At 37.3% G+C, this 21,162-nt stretch overlaps 4 protein-coding genes across 5 annotated transcripts; all 4 read right to left on the bottom strand.

Moving 5' to 3' along the window:
- Window positions 1–449: 449 nt before the first annotated feature.
- Window positions 450–4,687, bottom strand: LOC103517723 (allatostatin-A receptor-like; the record flags this gene model as incomplete). Its single annotated transcript, XM_026829717.1, has 2 exons — window positions 4,188–4,687; window positions 450–783 (listed from the first exon to the last, which is right to left on the bottom strand). Coding segments are annotated over exons 1-2 (735 nt in total), but the record flags the coding sequence as incomplete, so codon positions are not given.
- On the bottom strand, window positions 4,607–5,559 carry LOC113470924. Its single transcript, XM_026829716.1, has 3 exons — window positions 5,459–5,559; window positions 4,995–5,191; window positions 4,607–4,647 (listed from the first exon to the last, which is right to left on the bottom strand). Exons 1-3 carry the CDS (start codon window positions 5,542–5,544, stop codon window positions 4,607–4,609), a joined length of 324 nt encoding a protein of 107 aa, XP_026685517.1. The 5' UTR covers window positions 5,545–5,559.
- Window positions 5,560–16,704: 11,145 nt separating this feature from the next.
- LOC103517721 (mitotic spindle assembly checkpoint protein MAD1) lies at window positions 16,705–20,597 on the bottom strand. Its single transcript, XM_026829715.1, has 5 exons — window positions 20,402–20,597; window positions 20,016–20,161; window positions 19,343–19,380; window positions 19,054–19,241; window positions 16,705–16,980 (listed from the first exon to the last, which is right to left on the bottom strand). Exons 1-5 carry the CDS (start codon window positions 20,510–20,512, stop codon window positions 16,807–16,809), a joined length of 657 nt encoding a protein of 218 aa, XP_026685516.1. The 5' UTR covers window positions 20,513–20,597; the 3' UTR covers window positions 16,705–16,806.
- On the bottom strand, window positions 17,819–19,031 carry LOC113470922 (mitotic spindle assembly checkpoint protein MAD1-like). Of its 2 annotated transcripts, none has more exons than XM_026829712.1 (2): window positions 18,941–19,031; window positions 17,819–18,014 (listed from the first exon to the last, which is right to left on the bottom strand). In XM_026829712.1, the coding sequence occupies exons 1-2, from the start codon at window positions 18,995–18,997 to the stop codon at window positions 17,841–17,843; spliced, it is 231 nt and encodes a 76-aa protein (XP_026685513.1). In that variant the 5' UTR covers window positions 18,998–19,031; the 3' UTR covers window positions 17,819–17,840. The 2 variants fall into 2 exon arrangements, with proteins under 2 accessions (XP_026685513.1, XP_026685512.1); XM_026829711.1 differs by lacking the exon at window positions 18,941–19,031 and adding an exon at window positions 18,830–18,897.
- Window positions 20,598–21,162: the final 565 nt, after the last annotated feature.

Here is a 21,162-nt window from a genome sequence, read left to right as displayed (position 1 = left end):
AAATGCTATAATTTTTCCGGCTCTCTCTCTCCCTCTCTCTCTCAACTTTCATTCTCTTTATTTTCCCGTCTCACTCTTTCTTCCAATTTTCACACTCTTTTTCTCTCTTGCAATGGAGAAAGTTAAGTTAAGGTTCGTTCTTGGTTATTCGAGGTTAGAACGTAGGTGGTAAAATATGGTGGTTAGAACGTAGGTGGTAAAATATGGTGGTTAGAAAGAATAGAAAGGTTAACCCGTTTTAACATTGGATAAGAATGGTCGATTTCTTACCATGCACCTCCCTTTCACCCCCTTTACAGTAGTCATTTTCGGACTAGCAAAAACATTTAAATCAAAAGCTTTCCAATAAAGACAACATGCTTGAGAGAAGAATATACCCCCTTTACAGTAGTCATTTTCGGACTAGCAAAAACATTTAAATCAAAAGCTTTCCAATAAAGACAACATGCTTGAGAGAAGAATATCGGGACTCTTACCTGAAAGATTGTCTTGTTATATCCATCCGGTCTATTCACAGGATCCAGGTCCAGGAACACGCATGCCGTATGCAACTCACTGGCGTACGTATAGGACACCTCCCCGTGCATGTTGAACACAGGCACCGCGGTCAACACAATCACAATCCACGTGATCAATATCGCCTTGAGGGCATTCCGTTCTGTCCGCACCGACATGGACGCTATGGGATGCACCACAGCCAGGAACCGGTCCAGAGACATCAGCACCAACGTGTACACACTCGCGTACGCCGTCACCACGATGAGATACTGCACCATCTTGCACCACACGTCACCGAATGGCCAGCACGTGGTGACATAGTCCGTCGCGGTGAACGGAACACAACACACGATGAACAGGAGGTCCGCGATGGCAAGGTTGATAATGAGAAGATTCGTTGTGGATGAGGATAAAATTCCATACCTACCTCGGCTGGGATTGAACCCACGCCCTCCTGTTTACCAGTCGAGCGCCTTGACCACTACACCACCGATACAGTTTCCAAAAGGAAAATACACATATTAGCTGTGGGTGTGTAGGTACATTAGTGTGACCATGGTGGGGCATTCCTTTTTAAGGTCAAAAACTGTAGTGAAAAAATATCATTTCAAAGTCAGCTAAAATTAAACTCAGTCAAGAAAAACCCGAATAATTAAATGAACATAAAAAAACATCCAAAATATTTTCCAAGATGGCGTCCGACCATATTTAGATCAAAAGTGACACACCCGAGAGTTTCTATTAAATTTGACGAGGGGGCAAATTGAAAAGTTTAATAAAAAAAAACGGACATTAAAAAATAATAATAATAATAAACAGGCATAAAAAAAAAACATTAAAACATCGGGACGATACGATGACATAAAAAAAAAAAAACAGAAGGCGAGGTTACATGCGTCAGAGATAAGTCACCCATCCTTTTATCAGTTCACCCTCCCCGCTGCTTGGCACGGAGGGCAACAAGTAAAGAAAAGAGCTGCCTATTTTTGTTGATCCGGTGGTGTGGTGTTCGAATCACGAGAAAACCAGGAAATTTTTCCGATTAGGTAGAAGAACCCTGCCACTTGCACAAAAGGCCACTCTAAAGGCTTAGGTGTCGGTGCAAACAGCCCTAGAGGATGGGATAATCTTCTATGAATCATCTACCCCGCCATTTAAAGTCAGAAAAAGTTAGGTATAACTTTGCATTTTATCATTTATGGCAAAGTTAACTTTTTTCCACCAATCGATCATAGATGTTACTCCAGACCGGTCTGTTGGATTTTGAAGAAATTAGAAATCTTAATGATCAGCTAAAGAGCATAAAATTTTGGGCAGCAAAAAAGGCCTAAAGAATTTCAGAAGATGAAAATCGACCCAACAAAGTCCCCCCAAAACACAAGCCTCCCCACAAAGCTTTCACAATAGGATCCTGGAGCTACTTAGAAGAAAATATGAAAAGGAAAAAAAATCTAAACGAAGCAGAACATCATATAGTTTTTAATTAAAAAATCATGAGAACAAAGGAAATTTCCAGCGAAACATGAGAAGCTCGAATGATTTTGAAAAGAACTTAAAAGAAGTACCTACCTACCTCCCTAGAGTCCCTAGTACCTAAACATGTAAAAATACATGGATATAAATATTAACTATAGGTATATAGATGTCGTACATGGCTAGATAGATAGGTAAGTAATAATTATGTATACCTACACTTAAAAGAAAATACCTAGCGAACACATAATTGTTGGGAGGGAGAGAGAGAGGGAGGGAGAGAGAGAGGGGGGAGAGAGAGGGAGAGAAAACGGGAGAGAGAGAGGGAGGGAGAGAGAGAAAACGGGAGGGAGAGAGACAGGAGAAATGAGAAAAAGGAGAGAGAATTATTTTGCGTTTATGATAGAAATTTGTTTTTGATAAAAACCAAAACAGATGGGTGAGTAAGAGAGAGAGACATGGCACGGTATAAATACATAGAAAGAGAAAGAAATATTTTTTCAATGGATAGAGTTAAAATAGGAAGGGAGGGAGTGAGAGGGAGATAAGAAGCAAACTGAGTGTGTGTGTGAGAGAGAGATGTATGAATAGTGATAGAGTGAGAAGGACAGAGTTCCCTTCAAAAAGAGAATGATTGAGTGAGAGAGAGAGAGAGAGAGGAAATGGGAGGGAGAGAGAGAGAAAGATTGTCGAGGTGACAGAGTGTGTAAGATAAAGATGGACAATGTATTCAATAAAATTGTGGGCGTAAGAGAGAGAGAGAGAAAGATTGTCGAGGTGACAGAGTGTGTAAGATAAAGAGGGACAATGTATTCAATAAAATTATGGGCGTAAGAGATAGAGTTTATTTTGCGTTTATGATAGAAATTTGTTTTTTGATAAAAACCAAAACAGATGGGTGAGTGAGAGAGAGATGGCACGGTATAAATACATAGAAAGAGAAAGAAATATTTTTTCAATGGATAGAGTTAAAATAGGAAGGGAGGGAGGGAGAGGAAGATAAGAAGGAAACTGAGTGTGTGTGAGAGAGAGAGATGTATGAATAGTGATAGTAGATAGAGTGAGAAGGACAGAGTTCCCTTCAAAAAGAGAATGATAGAGTGAGAGAGAGAGAGAGAGGAAATGAGAGGATTGTGGGCGAGAGAGAGAGAGAGAGAGAAAGATTGTCGAGGTGACAGAGTGTGTAAGATAAAGAGGGACAATGTATCCAATAAAATTGTGGGCGTAAGAGAGAGAGAGAGAGAGAGAGAGAGAGAGAGAAAGATTGTCGAGGTGACAGAGTGTGTAAGATAAAGAGGGACAATGTATCCAATAAAATTATGGGCGTAAGCGCGTAAGAGAGAGAGAGAGGGCTTCATTATATTGCTGTGACGTCATAGTTGATAATTAGTTTATTAATTTACTCTTGTTCTTGTCATTCAGTAAAAATATGATCGATAATACATTCTCTCTCTCTCTCTCTCTCTCTCTCTCTCTCTCCTTCTCCTACGCCCACATCAATATTATTGAGTACATTTTCCTTCTTTATCTTTCATACTAATACCTACTACCCTTCACCTTTCAACCATCTTTCTCTTTCTGCAATATTCTTCCATCTACCAATCTCAGTGGTACAGTGGTTAGCGCGGTGGACTTCGGATCTGAAGGTTGGTGGTTCGAGTCCAAGTCAAGTCTTAAAATTTAGCGTAGTGCATTAATTTGTGACAAGCATTTATGCTTAATTCTCACGCAGTGACCTCGTTCACCCAACCGTAGGTAGGTAATATCTAACCTATAGGAATATTAGGTATACCATATATCTATAGGTATACCTATCTACATTTGCACATAACCCTTAAGTAGGTATCTAAAGGTAATGTTACACCAAGGGCACATCGTTTGCAAACACTGTTTGCAAACGTTTGAAATCATTTTTCCACAAGCATTGGCTTGCAAACGACGTTCGTGTGTGCGCGGAGTTGATCCGGCTGCTGTCGGTTTTTCTACAAAAGCTAAAGGTAATATTACACCAAGCGCGCATTGTTTGCAAACAATGCGCGCTTGGTGTAACATTACCTTAAAAGATTGCGAAATCACTTTTTCTCGAATTTAATTGTTCCTGCTCATTTTTTCCCCATCGTTTGAAAGCCCCCTAATGTTTGTATACGAAAATATTTCCGTGTGTTTACAATATCCTCTTGAAACATATCCACATTAATAACTGCACCATCTTGCACCACACGTCACCGAATGGCCAGCACGTGGTGACATAGTCCGTCGCGGTGAACGGAACACAACACACGATGAAGAGAAGGTCCGCGATGGCGAGGTTGATAATGAGGAGATTGGTTGTCGAGCGCATCTGCTGGTTGAAGGCGACCACGACCACGACCAACGCGTTCCCGAAGAACCCCAGGATGATAATGATCCCGAAGAATATCGGCACGATGATAGACACCATGCGTTCCATCGCCTCTGCATCAACATCGTTATCGTTAATATATTCGTGAGAGAAGTTCCGACAGATGGCGGGAATGTTGGACCGGTTGTACTCGTTGTAGGAGATGTTGCAGGTGGCGTAGTGATGCTGGATGTCCACGATGCCCTTACCCATGACATCGCGCTCCGGAACATTCATGGTGACGCGGAACTCGAGTTAGAAAGACGTGGCGGCAGTAACGGAGTGTTGAAACGTCACTAGACAATCATGTTAGATACTTTACACAGGGTTTTTAGATAGTCATATTTATTATACATGTTTTACAAAGTGTTTATGCATCCATGTTTTCAGATTCTGTACAGAAAGTTTCTAGATAACAGAAATCAAAGTTAGAGAGGATATACAGAACGTTAGGCATCAGGTAAACCTGACAGGTCGCCTTTTTGCCATACACTATCAGATAGATCAGACAGGCGCACCTGTTCAGACGTACCTGTCAGACCTGACAGGTGGACAAATTTCTTGACCCCGCCGGGAATCGAACCCGGGTCTCCCGCGTGCAAGGCGAGCGCAGTGACCACTACGCCATGGGAGCTCACATCACATGAAAAAAAAAATCTCCTACCTTTGTTGGGAAAATAGTGTCGTGCCAAGTCCGTCCACTGTTTGAGGTCGTGCTGCAGACCGGCAAAGTCCGTCTTCAGTTTGATCAGCTCGGTCTGGTTTTCCTCGGCTTTCTTTTGTTGCATTTTGAGTTCTTCAAGTTGCCCTTCCAGCAGGAGATTGTTACTGATGAGTTCCCTGAAATGTGAATTGATTTTTGGATTGAAATCAATTTATATTTTTAGTATTATTTTATTTTTACTTTCCTTTTCCTATAGGAAGGAAAGTAATGTAATTGGGTCAAATTTTCGATGGTCAAATTTTAGTGTCAAAACACGTTTTGAGGTCCCTAGAGCCTAAATCCAAAGTTTCAGCCATTGGTCCGTGTGTGTGTCTGTCTGTCTGTAAACAAAATGTCTCGAGAACGGTAAGAGCTAGAGACTTGAAATTTGGTATTTGTCTCACCTTAGATTCGTCACTTGTTTGTTAAGTGTTTCATTCTCCTTGAGTACCTCGCCATAGTGCAACAGTTTACTTTGCATACCCGCCATCTGTTTCACTGTTATTCTCATCTAAATTTTAATGAAAGATTTCTTGACCCCGCCGGGAATCGAACCCGGGTCTCCCGCGTGCAAGGCGAGCGCAGTGACCACTACGCCATGGGAGCTGACTTTTCTGTTAAAATCAAATCCACTTATATTTTCTGATGAAAGGTTGATGTCTGATATTTTCTGATGAAAGGTTGTTGTCTGGTATTCAAACAACGCTACCGTCTATCACTCCAACGCTACCGTAGCGTAACTTACCGTATCGTACCGCACCTGACTATACATGACTGTACCTAATCGTATCTGACTGTTCCGTACCGTATCGTACTTGATCCTACCTGACTATGTCGTATCGTACCGTACCGTATCGTACCATATAGTACAGGACCTGACCGTAACGTACCGTATCTGACCGTACTTGACTATACCTGACCGTACCATATCGTACCGCACCTAACTGTACCTGACCGTACTTGACTGACCCTAACCGTGCCGTATCGTACCGTATCGTACCATAGCTTACCTGACCGTAACGTACCGTACTGTACCGTTTTACCTGACCATGCTTTTGGCACCATATTACACTTTTATTCGTTTTCGTCCCTAATTTGGGCACCACTGCGAGTTTTGAAAAATCCGTTGTTAGGATACCTTTACTTACTAAAACGCAAGACAACTATCTTACTTACATTCAAATCACCAAGCGCGCATTGTTTGCAAACGTTGCAAACGTTCACAATCGCTTGCAAACGTTTGCAAACAATGCGCGCTTGGTGTAATATTACCTTTATACTTATAAAAGCAGCAGGTGTTTATTCTGCCAAGTTTCGACCTCTCTCTAACTACCTCCTTAATATATTTCACTTTCTTCATCTCTCTCACTTTTACTCTCTTCTCCTTTTCCCACCATCTCTCTCTCTCTCTCTCTCTCTCTCTCTCTCTCTTCAACTTTTAATACCTTCTTCTCTACCTTGCAATATTCCGCAACAATATATTGAAGGGAGAGAGATAGAGAAAGGGAGGGAGGGATGGAGGCCATGGAGGGTGAGACAGAGAGAGAGAGAATATGGGAAATAAAAGGAAAAACGCCAAATATGTATTTTATGTGAAACTGTATAGAAGAGGAGAGAGAGGGAGCAGATGAATTATGGTCGAAAAAATAAATAAATTCCCTTTTAATTCAAATCAAAAGGAAGCTATTCTCGAAGTTTCATCAAAATCGGTCCAGCCGTTTCGGCTGTGCGTTGATTATGTATGAATGAATGAATGAATAAGTCAGGGTTTACTCTTTTATAAATACAGATTAATCATGAACGTTGTAGAGTACAGAATTCAGAGAGCTTTAATATATAAAAATACCACTGATTATGTTTGCACTGTCTGTAATCACAGAACTCTGATAAATAATTTAATTAAATTATTTCTAAAATATTTTTATTATAAGAACACTACTTCAAAACCAAAATATTTTAAAATATTTAAAATATATCTACATAAATCTGAGATGTTTTAACTATCAGGCAATTACACATACTGGTGACGTCATCATCAACATCAACAATTTACACCACTACGAGAGAGATAAGGTTAGCGCTTATCTCTCACGAAAAAACATTCAATTTTTTCCTATAAGTTAAAGGAATGAATTCTATAATAAAGTGACGCTACCTGCACATTTTCTCTTATTCAGGAAGAAACATTCAATTTTTTTTCCTATAAGTTAAGTTAAAGGAATAGATTCTATAACTGAAATGGAAAATAAAAAATGAGTATTGTGATGTGTGTGAATTTAAAATTACCTATAAAAATTGGGCACGTCACACGATGTCAAAACGACATATTATAATAAACGATCCCAATTCTATGATAGTAAAAAAGTTCAATCGTACAGGACCAACTGTAAAAGAACTAAAGGAAAAGTGTAGAGAGAATAATATTAAAGGTTTCAGTACCAAACGGAAAGCTAACTTGTTGGATTTATTGAACAAAGGACAACGAAAAAATGTACGACCCACCAGCATTTTTAGAAAACCTATTAAAAAGATCACAAGGATTTGATTGCTTCTAGCCAAAAAAATAGATATGTTGTTCACAGTATTGAGTCTGTTTTCAAATCAAGATTGAGTACGTACATCATCGAAGACAAGTTCAACATTAAAGATATGCATACTTTTCTCGAAAGTATCAAACATATTATTGTATTAGGAAAAATCAAATCATATCTCACAAAGAAAAATGTGAAAATTAATTTATGGATTTACGCTCAGTATAAGAAAGGTATTGATGAAAAAAATATGGAATATCAGGAGATGAACTTTAAAACAGAAAATGAGGTTATTACCAAAGCTACCAATCTCCAGGAATTTTATTCAAGATGTATCATCAAAATTGTAACTAAAATGGAAGAGTTTGAAATTCGAGGATCTCAATGGAGATTAAATTATATTTCCTATTTGCAGTTGAACGTAAACATCATATTATATAGAGCTGCCAGCTGCCAGCATTTATCAAAAATAAAAAAGCCGTTATCAATGTAAAGGATGTGAAAGATAACAAGTTTTTTGTGGTCAGTTTTATCAGCTTTACATCCAGCTAAAGATCATAATGATCGATTAAATAATTATACACCTTTTGAACACGAGTTTGATGAGGAGATGAAAGGTATTGAGTTTCCGGTAAAATTGACAGACATCGAAAAGTTTGAGAATAGATGTAAAAGTTTATCAATTAATGTTTATTGTTACACAGAAAAAACTATATTATGTCCTTTGAGAATTACGAAAACAGAAAAGCAAAATCATATAGGTATGTAGATTTATTATATTTTAAATCAGAACAAACAGATCATTGTTGTTGGATAAAAGATTTGTGGAAATTAGTTGGTTCACAGATTACCAAGGATGAACATAAACGATTTCTTTGTAAAATGTGTTTGAATAGTTTTCAATCACAGGAAAAACTAACAGACCATAAAACTTATTGCGGATTGAATAAGCCTGTTCGATTAAATTTACCAGAGCCAGGACAGAATATTTCTGAATTTAAAAATTATTATAAAAAACAGAGACTTCCTGTTGTAATCTATTATGATTTTGAGTCAAGGTTAGATAAAGTACAAGGTTGCAATCCTGATGATGTGACTTCGTACACACAAACTTATGAGAAACATGAAGCATACAGTTACGCTTATTTGATTAATATGACTTTCAAAAATGAGACCAAGCTCTGTGAATATGCCGGAAGTGATGTTACGAAAACCTTCTATCAGAATATTAGAGAGGATGTTAAAATATCAGACATCAACCTTTCATCAGAAAATATCAGACATCAACCTTTCATCAGAAAATATCAGACATCAACCTTTCATCAGAAAATATCAGACATCAACCTTTCATCAGAAAATATCAGACATCAACCTTTCATCAGAAAATATCAGACATCAACCTTTCATCAGAAAATATCAGACATCAACCTTTCATCAGAAAATATCAGACATCAACCTTTCATCAGAAAATATCAGACATCAACCTTTCATCAGAAAATATCAGACATCAACCTTTCATCAGAAAATATCAGACATCAACCTTTCATCAGAAAATATCAGACATCAACCTTTCATCAGAAAATATCAGACATCAACCTTTCATCAGAAAATATCAGACATCAACCTTTCATCAGAAAATATCAGACATCAACCTTTCATCAGAAAATATCAGACATCAACCTTTCATCAGAAAATATCAGACATCAACCTTTCATCAGAAAATATCAGACATCAACCTTTCATCAGAAAATATCAGACATCAACCTTTCATCAGAAAATATCAGACATCAACCTTTCATCAGAAAATATCAGACATCAACCTTTCATCAGAAAATATCAGACATCAACCTTTCATCAGAAAATATCAGACATCAACCTTTCATCAGAAAATATCAGACATCAACCTTTCATCAGAAAATATCAGACATCAACCTTTCATCAGAAAATATCAGACATCAACCTTTCATCAGAAAATATCAGACATCAACCTTTCATCAGAAAATATCAGACATCAACCTTTCATCAGAAAATATCAGACATCAACCTTTCATCAGAAAATATCAGACATCAACCTTTCATCAGAAAATATCAGACATCAACCTTTCATCAGAAAATATCAGACATCAACCTTTCATCAGAAAATATCAGACATCAACCTTTCATCAGAAAATATCAGACATCAACCTTTCATCAGAAAATATCAGACATCAACCTTTCATCAGAAAATATCAGACATCAACCTTTCATCAGAAAATATCAGACATCAACCTTTCATCAGAAAATATCAGACATCAACCTTTCATCAGAAAATATCAGACATCAACCTTTCATCAGAAAATATCAGACATCAACCTTTCATCAGAAAATATCAGACATCAACCTTTCATCAGAAAATATCAGACATCAACCTTTCATCAGAAAATATCAGACATCAACCTTTCATCAGAAAATATCAGACATCAACCTTTCATCAGAAAATATCAGACATCAACCTTTCATCAGAAAATATCAGACATCAACCTTTCATCAGAAAATATCAGACATCAACCTTTCATCAGAAAATATCAGACATCAACCTTTCATCAGAAAATATCAGACATCAACCTTTCATCAGAAAATATCAGACATCAACCTTTCATCAGAAAATATCAGACATCAACCTTTCATCAGAAAATATCAGACATCAACCTTTCATCAGAAAATATCAGACATCAACCTTTCATCAGAAAATATCAGACATCAACCTTTCATCAGAAAATATCAGACATCAACCTTTCATCAGAAAATATCAGACATCAACCTTTCATCAGAAAATATCAGACATCAACCTTTCATCAGAAAATATCAGACATCAACCTTTCATCAGAAAATATCAGACATCAACCTTTCATCAGAAAATATCAGACATCAACCTTTCATCAGAAAATATCAGACATCAACCTTTCATCAGAAAATATCAGACATCAACCTTTCATCAGAAAATATCAGACATCAACCTTTCATCAGAAAATATCAGACATCAACCTTTCATCAGAAAATATCAGACATCAACCTTTCATCAGAAAATATCAGACATCAACCTTTCATCAGAAAATATCAGACATCAACCTTTCATCAGAAAATATCAGACATCAACCTTTCATCAGAAAATATCAGTGGATTTGATTTTAACAGAAAAAGATCAGAAGTGGTCCAGGACCGGTACTTTATATCTACTACTATCAGATAGATCAGACATCTGCAATTCTGCACCTGTTCAGACGTACCTGTCAGACCTGACAGGTAGACCTAGCTGATCGTGAATGGCCGTCTAGACATCCATGTTTTGGTGCTAAATAGAGCTCTTTTTGACAACTTGTAGAAAACCTTAGGGTATCTACAGACGATGAAGGTTACGGCGCTCTCGACAGCCTCTATAGACAAGTATGTGACGGAGCTTATACAGATTGTCCTCGAAACTTCAAACAAACAAGTAAAAAGTTTTGTACAAGGCTGGAGTGTATAACACGTCACACAAAGTTTAGAGAATGTCTGTACAACATAACTTCCCGTATAGGCGATGACGTCACATCAAATGTCCCGAGCAAAGTTCCCTCGCAGGCAACGCATTAATGTGTTTGTGCGCATACATTTCTCGCAGTTCTTTCTGCTCCTCCGCTAGCGCGCTTGCATAGTGGACAAAAAAACGGACAAAAAAAAAAAGTCTGACGTCACACATATTTGAACTCTTTCATTAGAACGGAAAATAAAAATTGAATTTTCGACCTTTTACAGTTAGGTATTTTTTCGGAGTTTTGACATCAGATTTGGATTTTTCCCAACTTTTCCCCAACTTTTTACATAGGAATCGACCATTTATTTATAATAATTTTTATCCATTTGCAACTGCTCCATTGAACTTACTCGAGAAAAAAGCGAAGAGATAAGAAAGACAGGATAGGAGAAAGCCATAGGCGTTCCGAGAACGAACCTTATCTGTTTAGGATGAAATCCGCCCAGGGCGGTAATCGAACCCGCGGCCTAGCGCTTAGAAGGTAGACGCGCTACCCTCTAAGATAACTATCTATGTAAGATTTGGGAGTGTGAGTTCTAAAATTTATAGACAATCTAATATCTAATATCTATTTGTCAGCTCCCATGGCGTAGTGGTCACTGCACTCGCCTCAATCTGATTGTTGAGTTAAACTTAAAATATTACTTTTATAAAGGAAAAATGGGGAGCATAAAAGAGGTGATGAAAAACATGGAGGTAGGTACCTAATAAAATAAATAGATAAACCTGTATTAATGGACAGACACCCCATCTCTTGTAACTTAAAACATTCCATAAGCCTTCCACTGTAAACCCAATTTAATGTGTATAGCCAGTGGTCTGTTTCACAAACCAATCCGCCCAGTTTAATGTGAATACACAACGGTCGGTTCCACAAACGAATCCACACTCTACACTTTTTACTCCACGGTCAGAAAATACTGTACGATTTTTTTTCTACGCGTGGAATATGAAGTGAGGTGTGCAGAATCGTTTTGTGAAGTAAGCCCCCTATTTTACTTAAACTCAAGACACGTGAAATACGCATTATAAATGTCGATATTTATTAGGTAAATTTCAATCAAATAAATTTTACACACAGTAAAACAAAATAAACTATTATAACTGAACAAACCTGATACCTATTTGTGATCAAAAAGCAATATTTCTAGAAGATTTCCAACAAACAAAAATATGTCCCTCAAATTCCTCCAATATTCAAAAAGTTTTGAAACAGGCATGGAGTTATTGCCTCTCTTGAAAAAAGAACGTAGCAAATGATACTTCTCTTAAATTTTAACGTAACTTTAAAGAAAAAAGTTTCTTCTCCTGAGCATGGGTCGAATCCGACCCATAATATGCATTCGGTCAATCAAATCGGCCTGCATATTAAGGTTAAAGTAAGTAAATACAGAAACAGTGGGAGTAACTAAACAAAACTACAAGCAGCAATGAGCTATAACACAACCAAAGTTTTACACAACTTTTAACAAGAACAAAAGCTTCTCTAAATTTTTATTCTCTCATTGGGAAAGGTTCCGTATTATTTACGTCACTACTTGGATTCGAAACGCAGTCCGAGGAATCTAAAGCCTTTTACAATTTACTACGAACATTTATACTTCTCACATTATTTTATTTCTCTCTTTCAGTTTTAGCTATAAATACATTGTCACTCCTTTTCTAGCTAAATTCCTTTCATTAAAATCTCGTTTGACTCTTCTCATCTCTTCTTCAATATCAGCATAAATCTCCATTTCTCGTCTCGATTTACAAAGTGACCTTAAGGATTAGGCTTAAAGACTGATTTACACTCGGCCAATAGGGCACCGACATTTTCTCAACCAATCACAGAAGAGTATTTTGGGAGGCAAACTACTCTAATCTGAATGGTTGAAAGAGAATCGGTCGATAGGTCAGCTTAGAATAAATCAGGCTTTAAAGGGTTAAACCGTACCCTCAAAAAAAAGGTTACAGATCGAAGCTACCTCTGCTTTTTAAAAGAGAGAGTTTATAAAAATAGACCTTTACCTTAATTGCAACAATGCAAGGAGTTCTCGCATTCTGATTGGTTCTTTCATTTTGGGTCGATGACTCCTTGCTGCCATATTCATCTGGATGAATCATAAATTCGGTAAAATTAGCATATGTGTTCTTACAGGGAATTTGGGGACTCGTTTTCGGACCCCTTAGAGCCTTTGAATTTCAAGATCTTTTTTATTAAGGCAAATTTTCCAGTTTCTTCAAGTTTTTATTACAATGCCAATATTGTGAGAAATGAGATAATTGGCAATTGCAACCTATTTACACCACAAGCGACATGTAAAGCAATCTTGAGAAAAAATAAGAAAAACTACAATTTTTATATGTACTATACAGGATATAATATAAATTTCGTATTTATTTTTTATTTATTTACAAATATATTTTTTTTTTTTTTTCATTTCTTTGAAAAAATCCATAAAAGTAATTTGACAATTTCAATAAACTAAATTATAATTTTCAAAATAAATAAATAACCAATTCAATAATTTAATTGATACGCTGTAATGAAAAAATGAGAGAAAGGGAGAGAGAATTTCTATTATTAGGAAAGTTGGTGATCATGTAGGTAAAAAAGGTATTATTTTAAGGGACTAAGGGGATTTAATAATTATGATCTAATCTCAGCAACTCTGACCTTAAGATTCAAAACATGAAAACTCAAAGGTCAGTTTTTTTTTACATACATACCTACCTAACATAATTTTATTAAAGAAATGCACATGGAATAGTCCAAGACCAAGGGTTTATTATCTTCTTAATTTCAGCAGTAAACATAATATTACCTACAAACATTAGCATTAGTATTAGTAGCCTAACACCATGCCGAACTAACAAGTTGATTTCTAAAGCACAGTACCCACACTAGCAACATTTTCATCAGAACCATTGTTTCTCAACAATCCAGAAATGTTTATGCAACAATACAGCAACTTTTACATCCTCTCCAGATTTAGGTATTTCTGATTCATTTTTCTTGGCACTAAACCCTCTTGAAAGTTGTTCAACATTCGAACCAAACATTTCGCAACAATTGCGCAACTGTAGCGAAACAAATGTTTTCAGTGTGTACTAGCCATAATGGTTGTCAATGATCGACTATTGGGTCATTTTAATATCGCGTTTTGTGTTTCAGCTTATAGAAATGGTCAATACTGCATTGGAAACACGTTCACTGACTCTCTGAGTAGTTCATTGAAAAGAGTAGTTCTTTTTTCAACTCACTCACTCTTTACACAACTCCAGTTTTATCTCGGGTTTTCCTTGTTCTGGGGAGTTTTCAATAACTGAGGGATAAAGAGCTTTAGGGATAAACTGATTGTATTGAAAACTCCAGCAACTCTCTCGGTTTACCTTGTTCTAAGGAAGGGCATCATGATCCCGGCTGCCGTGGCTACTACTAGTAGTACTACTTGCAGTACAGTCAGCACCACATTGATAAGTTTAACAAACAGGGCGCGGGCATTACTATTGTCCAGGCCTTCTAGCGTTAGGTACTGCTGATGTTGCGCCTGCTGGTGTTCCATCTTGGAGATCTGCAATACGCAATACACGAGAGGAGGAAGGATTAATAAGGGTTTAACAAACAGGGCGCGGGCATTACTATTGTCCAGGCCTTCTAGCGTTAGGTACTGCTGATGTTGCGCCTGCTGGTGTTCCATCTTCGAGATCTGCAATACGCAATACACGAGAGGAGGAAGGATTATTAAGAGGTAGTCAGAAAAAAAAAAAAAAAAAACCGCAGGGTATTTACCTAATATTAATAATGAAAACAGTGGTAACGTGCTTGTTTGCCATAATTGCGGTAGGTACCTACTCACTCGTTGATTTTACACATACCTACTTTCTGGTGTTCTCATGTCGACCCAAAACCTACATGGGAAATAGGTAGGTATACGTACCTACTTATTGTGTCTTCTCGCCCATCTGATGAGGGACATACAATGGGATGGACATGCTACGACACAGAACACACGAGTCTAATTTGCCTACAGAGCTACGAAATGAAAACCCATTTTTATTATTTTTTCCGTAAATTTCATTTATATTTTATACAGCAAAATTTGATACATCGTTTATAAATATTTATATGGTAAAAAAAAGACAGTACGAGAATGGTTTTAAAATACATTATCAATGATACAAAATTCAGAAGTGGGTTAAAAATAGTGTACATAAATATAAATTAAATATACAGTTGTGTTCAATGCACCACCTTTCAATGAACCGACGAAGTTGAGCAACACATGGGTAGACGAAATTCCTCGTTCGTGAAAAATGCAAAATTTCGAGTTTCAAAAAGGTTAAAACTAGGGTGTGCACGAAAGGGTTAATCAAAATGTAAAAAAAAAAAACAACAACAACAACAACTACGAGTATTCGACGTACCCTAGGTAGCGCGTCTGGCTCGTTAAATAAATAAATAAAAATTGTTAATATTATTTTTTTCCGTAAATTTCATTTATATTTTATACAGCAAAATTTGATACATCGTTTATAAATATTTATATGGTAAAAAAGAAAGACAGTACGAGAATGGTTTTAAAATACATTAACAATGATACAAGATTCAGAAGTTGGTTAAAAATAGTGTACATAAATATAAATTAAATATACAGCGTGTTCAATGCACCACCTTTCAATGAAGCGCCGAAGTTAAGCAACACATGGGTAGACGACAATCCTCGTCCGTGAAAAATGCGAAATTTCGAGTTTCAGCAAATAAACTTTAGGTCTTAATATTTTTTCATCTATTTTACGGATACTATCTATTTTTCCGAATTTTATCACCATAAGAAAAGCCCATTTGAGTTGAAAAGGGTAAAAAAAAAAAAAAAAAAAAAAAAAAAAAAAAAAAAAAAAAAACAACGAGTACTTGACGTAGGTACCCTAGGTAGCGCGTCTGCCTCGTAAGCGCTAGGTCGCGGGTTCGATTCCCGCCCGAGGCGAACTTTATCCTACCCAGATAAGGTTCGTTCTCGGAACGGCTGTCTTCCTATCCTATCTTTCCTCTCTCTATTCGATTTCGCGACACTAAGCCCAATAAGACCTCCGTCCCCTTTCGCTAATATAGTTCTTAAATAAAAAAAAAAAATCCCATTTGAAGGAAAATATGTCTTCTCTATCACAATAAATACGTGTTAAAAAATGCATCAATAATATCAATATCTAATTTCTAAACACTCAAAGTGCTGTTTGTCATGGACATAGTTTGTCTCTGGAACAGTTCCTGTGTGAGGGCTGACAGAAGCATAGGTATGGAATGATGTCTGCCCAAATGAAGATCCAGCAATGGTTTGAGTACTTTCGAGTAGTCGGTTTCTATTAGATTCAGCTGACCTTCCGTTGACTGTACGAGTAAGAAGATACAAATGATGATTTGTTGATTAGTGTACTACTAATAAAATTAGCTGTTTACTTAAATACTTATCTTTTGTTAATAAACATTGGATACTCATTAATAGTGATTAGTATACCAGTCGAAAATTTGTTTAAGCGCTAGGCCGCGGGTAAAAAAATTTTTTTAAAAAAAAAAAAAAAAAAAAAAAAAAAAAAAAAAAAAATCACATTTGAAGGAAAAATATGTCTTCTCTATCACAATAAATACGTGTTAAAAAAATGCATCAATAATATCAACATCTAATTTCTAAACACTCAAAGTGCTGTTTGTCATGGACATAGTTTGTCTCTGGAACAATTCCTGAGTGAGGGCTGACAGAAGCATAGGTATGGAATGGTGTCTGCCCAAATGAAGATCCAGCAATGGTTTGAGTACTTTCGAGTAGTCGGTTTCTATTAGATTCAGCTGACCTTCTGTTGACTGAACGAGTAAGAAGATACAAATGATTATTAGTTGATTAGTGTACTACTAATAAAATTAGCTGTTTACTTAAATACTTATCTTATGTTAATAAACATTGGATACTCATTAATAGTGATTAGTATACCAGTTAAAAATTTGTTTAAGCGCTAGGCCGCGGGTTCGATTCCCGCCCGGGGCGGATTTTATCCTGATGGGATAATGTTCGTTCTCGGACCGTTTGGCTTTCTCCTATCCTGTCTTCCTTCTCTCTTCGATTTTCGGGACGATAAGACCATAGGAGTTACAGTTCGCTCTATCAAACCTCTTGAAAAAAGACAGAAAAAAAAAAAAAATGTTAAGTTAAAGCAACACAACACATTTCAAGCGGACCGGCTGGCTTTCTCCTATCCTGTCTTCCTTCTCTCTTCGATTTCGGGACGATAAGACCATAGGAGTTACAGTTTGCTCTGTCAAACCTCTTTAAAAAAAATGTTAAGTTAAAGCAACACAATACATTTCAAGAGTTAAAAGGGGCCCCTACAGCCACAAAGGCGTGATCTGGCCCTGGCCCATTGATGGGCTAGTTTTCTTGATGTGTTGAATGGAAAAACCGGTTCTGAAGTTATAAAATTTAAATTTTGAGGGACTTACTTGGAAAAGTAGATTTTCGTCCGGTCCGTCCGCGTACATAGACACCAGCTTTACAATTAGTCCGGTCATAAAATTTAAGTTATAAAATTTAAATTTTGAGGGACTTACTTGGAAAAGTAGATTTTCGTCCGGTCCGTCCGCGTACATAGACGCCAGCTTGTACATACAATTAGTCCGGTCATGAAATTCATACGTGTTAATGCATCAATAATATCAATATCTAATTTCTAAACACTCAAAGTGCTGTTTGTCATGGACATAGTTTGTCTCTGGAACAATTCCTGTGTGAGAGCTGACAGAAGCATAGGTATGGAATGATGTCTGCCCAAATGAAGATCCAGCAATGGTTTGAGTACTTTGGAATAGTCGGTTTCTATTAGATTCAGCTGACCTTCCGTTGACTGTAAGAGTAAGAAGAATAGAAAATATTATACCTTGTTTATACTACCAGCATAGGACTGAAAAGTCCCTTTACTCTCGCAGTCTAAACAAGGTCTTATATATTTGATTGGTAATAACATTACATTTTATGGAACAATAATTAAGACCTGTTTAAATTAAAAAAAAAGACAAGTTAAGGTTGACATTAACATACATAAGACATTTAAGTACAACAAACAAACCTACACATGCCTTCACTCACACATATTGCCATACACATCTCAACGCACGTACATACATACCACTGCACATGCTCACCATCACCACACACACTATACATATCACAACACTAACACACTCACACAAAATGATGATTAGTTGATTAGTGTACTACTAACAAAATTAGCTGTTTACTTAAATACTTATCTCATGTTAATAAACATTGGATACTCGTTACTCATTAATAGTGATTAGTATACCAGTCAAAAATTTGTTTAAGCGCTAGGCCGCGGGTTCGATTCCCGCCCGGGGCGGATTTTATCCTGATGGGATAATGTTCGTTCTTAGACCGGCTGGCTTTCTCCTATCCTGTCTTCCTTCTCTCTTCGATTTTCGGGACGATAAGACCATAGGAGTTACAGTTCGCTCTGTCAAACCTCTTGGAAAAAAAAAATGTTAAGTTAAAGCAACACAATACATTTCAAGAGTTAAAAGGGGCCCCTACAGCCACGAAGGCGTGATCCGGCCCATTGAATATTGATGGGCTAGTTTTCTTGATGTGTTGAATGGAAAAACCGGTTCTGAAGTTATAAAATTTAAATTTTGAGGGACTTACTTGGAAAAGTAGATTTTCGTCCGGTCCGTCCGCGTACATAGACACCAGCTTGTACATACAATTAGTCCGGTCGGTTCTGAAGTTATAAAATTTAAATTTTGAGGGACTTACTTGGAAAAGTAGATTTTCGTCCGGTCCGTCCGCGTACATAGACGCCAGCCTGTACATACAATTAGTCCGGTCATAAAATTTAAGTTATAAAATTTAAATTTTGAGGGACTTACTTGGAAAAGTAGATTTTCGTCCGGTCCGTCCGCGTACATAGACGCCAGCTTGTACATACAATTAGTCCGGTCCACCTTGTATCCAAAGAGAAGGTACACGGTCTCTCGAAACTCCTGACTAGCTGCCTTGTAAACCTCACGCAGCCGCTTGCCTTGTAATTCTAGAGACTTGATTTTGTTATTCAGTTCTGAAACAAGGCAATATTAATATGAATTAGGATCACTTGATATCCAAACAGAAGGTACACGGTCTCTCGAAACTCCTGACTAGCTGCCTTGTAAACCTCACGCAGCCGCTTGCCTTGTAATTCTAGAGATTTGATTTTGCTATTCAGTTCTGAAACAAGGCAATATTAATATGAATTAGGATCACTTGATATCCAAAAGAAGGTACACGGTCTCTCGAAACTCCTGACTAGCAGCCTTGTATACCTCACGCAGCCGCTTGCCTTGTAATTTTAGAGACTTGATTTTGTTATTCAGTTCTGAATACGAGAACAAACAAAACACAACTGAGTTAGCTTGGAGGCCATCACCGCCAGCCTAGTTACCTTGCAGGGTAGCGCGCCTTGTAGGCGCTAGATCGCAATTTCTTCCTTCTCTCTTCGATTTCGGGATGATAAGACCATAGCAGTTACAGTTCCCTATGTCAAACCTCTCTTTTTTTTTAATTTAAAAAAAAAAAAGGTCTTGAAGAATGAAGTGCTTTGGTACAAATTTGAGGTTGATCCAACGACCAGGGCCGGAGTTATGACCTGTTCAATTTTTAATGTTTCCCTGTTCTCCCGCCAAAAAGGGTAGCACCAAAAATGGAAAATTCTTATCGATTGGTGAGTTGTGCTTCAAATAGGGCCCACTAAAGGTCCATACTGAAATTCAGACCAAAAAATTAAATTTATACTCCCGGCCCTGATGGCCTCCGGGGGGTGAAAATTAATTTTTCGAAATTCCATTTTTAGGACCTCGTCACTTGTTTGTTAAGTGTTTCATTCTCCTTGAGTACCTCGCCATAGTGCAACAGTTTACTTTGCATGCCAGCCATCTGTTTCACCGTTTCTCTGTTGTTGTCCGCCTCCATTTGCAACTCTTGGACTTTTTGTTGAGCAACCTGAAACAGAACAGAACGCGATATGAACGCAGCAGCACTTAGGATACTTCTTATATTTTTTTTTGTGGTTCGTTTCGGCCTCAAAGGACCACGGAATTCTTAACTCTATGGTTTTTGCTTTCTCTTGTGCCAGTATATCTTCATCCTAGAAGAATGGTCGGCCTTTCTCTCCTCAGACCACTTGCTGTTGGGTCTTACTGTGGACTTCTTATAATAAAGTTAAGACCTAAGAATACTTACTCCTGTAATAAACTCAGAGGTGGGATAGTTGACCGAACGTAGTGAAGGTCTACGTTTTAACTCGAAAGTTTTGCATTTGGTTTGAATGTTTGTTTCGTTATAACTCGCCATTGCCTGATCCGATTTTAATGAAATTCGGTACAGGTTCACGTTACATCCAATCAAAACAAATTGCAAGTTCAAATTTGGGGTCCCAGAATTGAGCAAGGCCGTACGACTTGATCCCGAGATAAATCGATTAAAAAAATACCGGTAAATCGTGAACTTTGACGTCACGGCATACGCTCCCGTAGGCGATGATGTCTCATCAAAAGTGGCGCTACCTAACGGACGAGAAAAAAAACTGCGTAAAGTCTGACGTCACACATATTTGAACTCTTTCATTAGAACAGCAATTAAAAATTGAATTTTCGACCTTTTAAAGTTACCTTTTCGGAGTTTTGACCTCAGATTTGGATTTTTCACAAAATTGTACATGGGAATCGACCATTTACTTATAATTTTTACCCATTTGCAACTGCTCCATTAATAATTCTTACCTGGAATGACACACACGAGTCCTTGGTCTGCCTCAATATGTTCCATCCGCTGTCGATAGCCTTCTATCACTTTCTCGAGTACTTCTAGTTTAGCCCGGTCACTACCAGGTGGTGCAGCGGACTCTGAGAAGGTTGCATTGCCTGGAATATAACAAGGTTTGTATAGTTATAACTTAATATAACAAGTTTGTACAGTTATAACTTATAATAACATCATAATGT

Source organism: Diaphorina citri, unplaced genomic scaffold, assembly GCF_000475195.1.
Source record: "Diaphorina citri unplaced genomic scaffold, Diaci psyllid genome assembly version 1.1 scaffold1937, whole genome shotgun sequence".
Lineage (NCBI taxonomy): Eukaryota > Metazoa > Arthropoda > Insecta > Hemiptera > Psyllidae > Diaphorina > Diaphorina citri.
The sequence above is the reverse complement of the archived record's forward strand: the minus strand, read 5'-3'. Positions and strand labels throughout refer to the sequence as shown.

What these genes read in the sequence shown, in the direction of transcription:
- LOC103517721 (XM_026829715.1), bottom strand. Translation starts at nt 20,512, where the DNA reads ATGGCGAGTTATAACGAAACAAACATTCAAACCAAATGCAAAACTTTC. An exon ending in CCTCTGAGTTTATTACAGGA is followed by an intron (nt 20,162 to 20,401) that starts GTAAGTATTCTT and finishes GTTCTGTTTCAG; the next exon opens with GTTGCTCAACAAAAAGTCCA. An exon ending in ACGAAAATCTACTTTTCCAA is followed by an intron (nt 16,981 to 19,053) that starts GTAAGTCCCTCA and finishes TTACTCGTTCAG; the next exon opens with TCAACAGAAGGTCAGCTGAA.
- LOC113470924 (XM_026829716.1), bottom strand. Translation starts at nt 5,544, where the DNA reads ATGGCGGGTATGCAAAGTAAACTGTTGCACTATGGCGAGGTACTCAAG. An exon ending in AAACAAGTGACGAATCTAAG is followed by an intron (nt 5,192 to 5,458) that starts GTGAGACAAATA and finishes TTCACATTTCAG; the next exon opens with GGAACTCATCAGTAACAATC. An exon ending in TAGGAGATTTTTTTTTTCAT is followed by an intron (nt 4,648 to 4,994) that starts GTGATGTGAGCT and finishes ATGATTGTCTAG; the next exon opens with TGACGTTTCAACACTCCGTT.
- LOC113470922 (XM_026829712.1), bottom strand. Translation starts at nt 18,997, where the DNA reads ATGTACAGGCTGGCGTCTATGTACGCGGACGGACCGGACGAAAATCTA. An exon ending in ACGAAAATCTACTTTTCCAA is followed by an intron (nt 18,015 to 18,940) that starts GTAAGTCCCTCA and finishes TTACTCTTACAG; the next exon opens with TCAACGGAAGGTCAGCTGAA.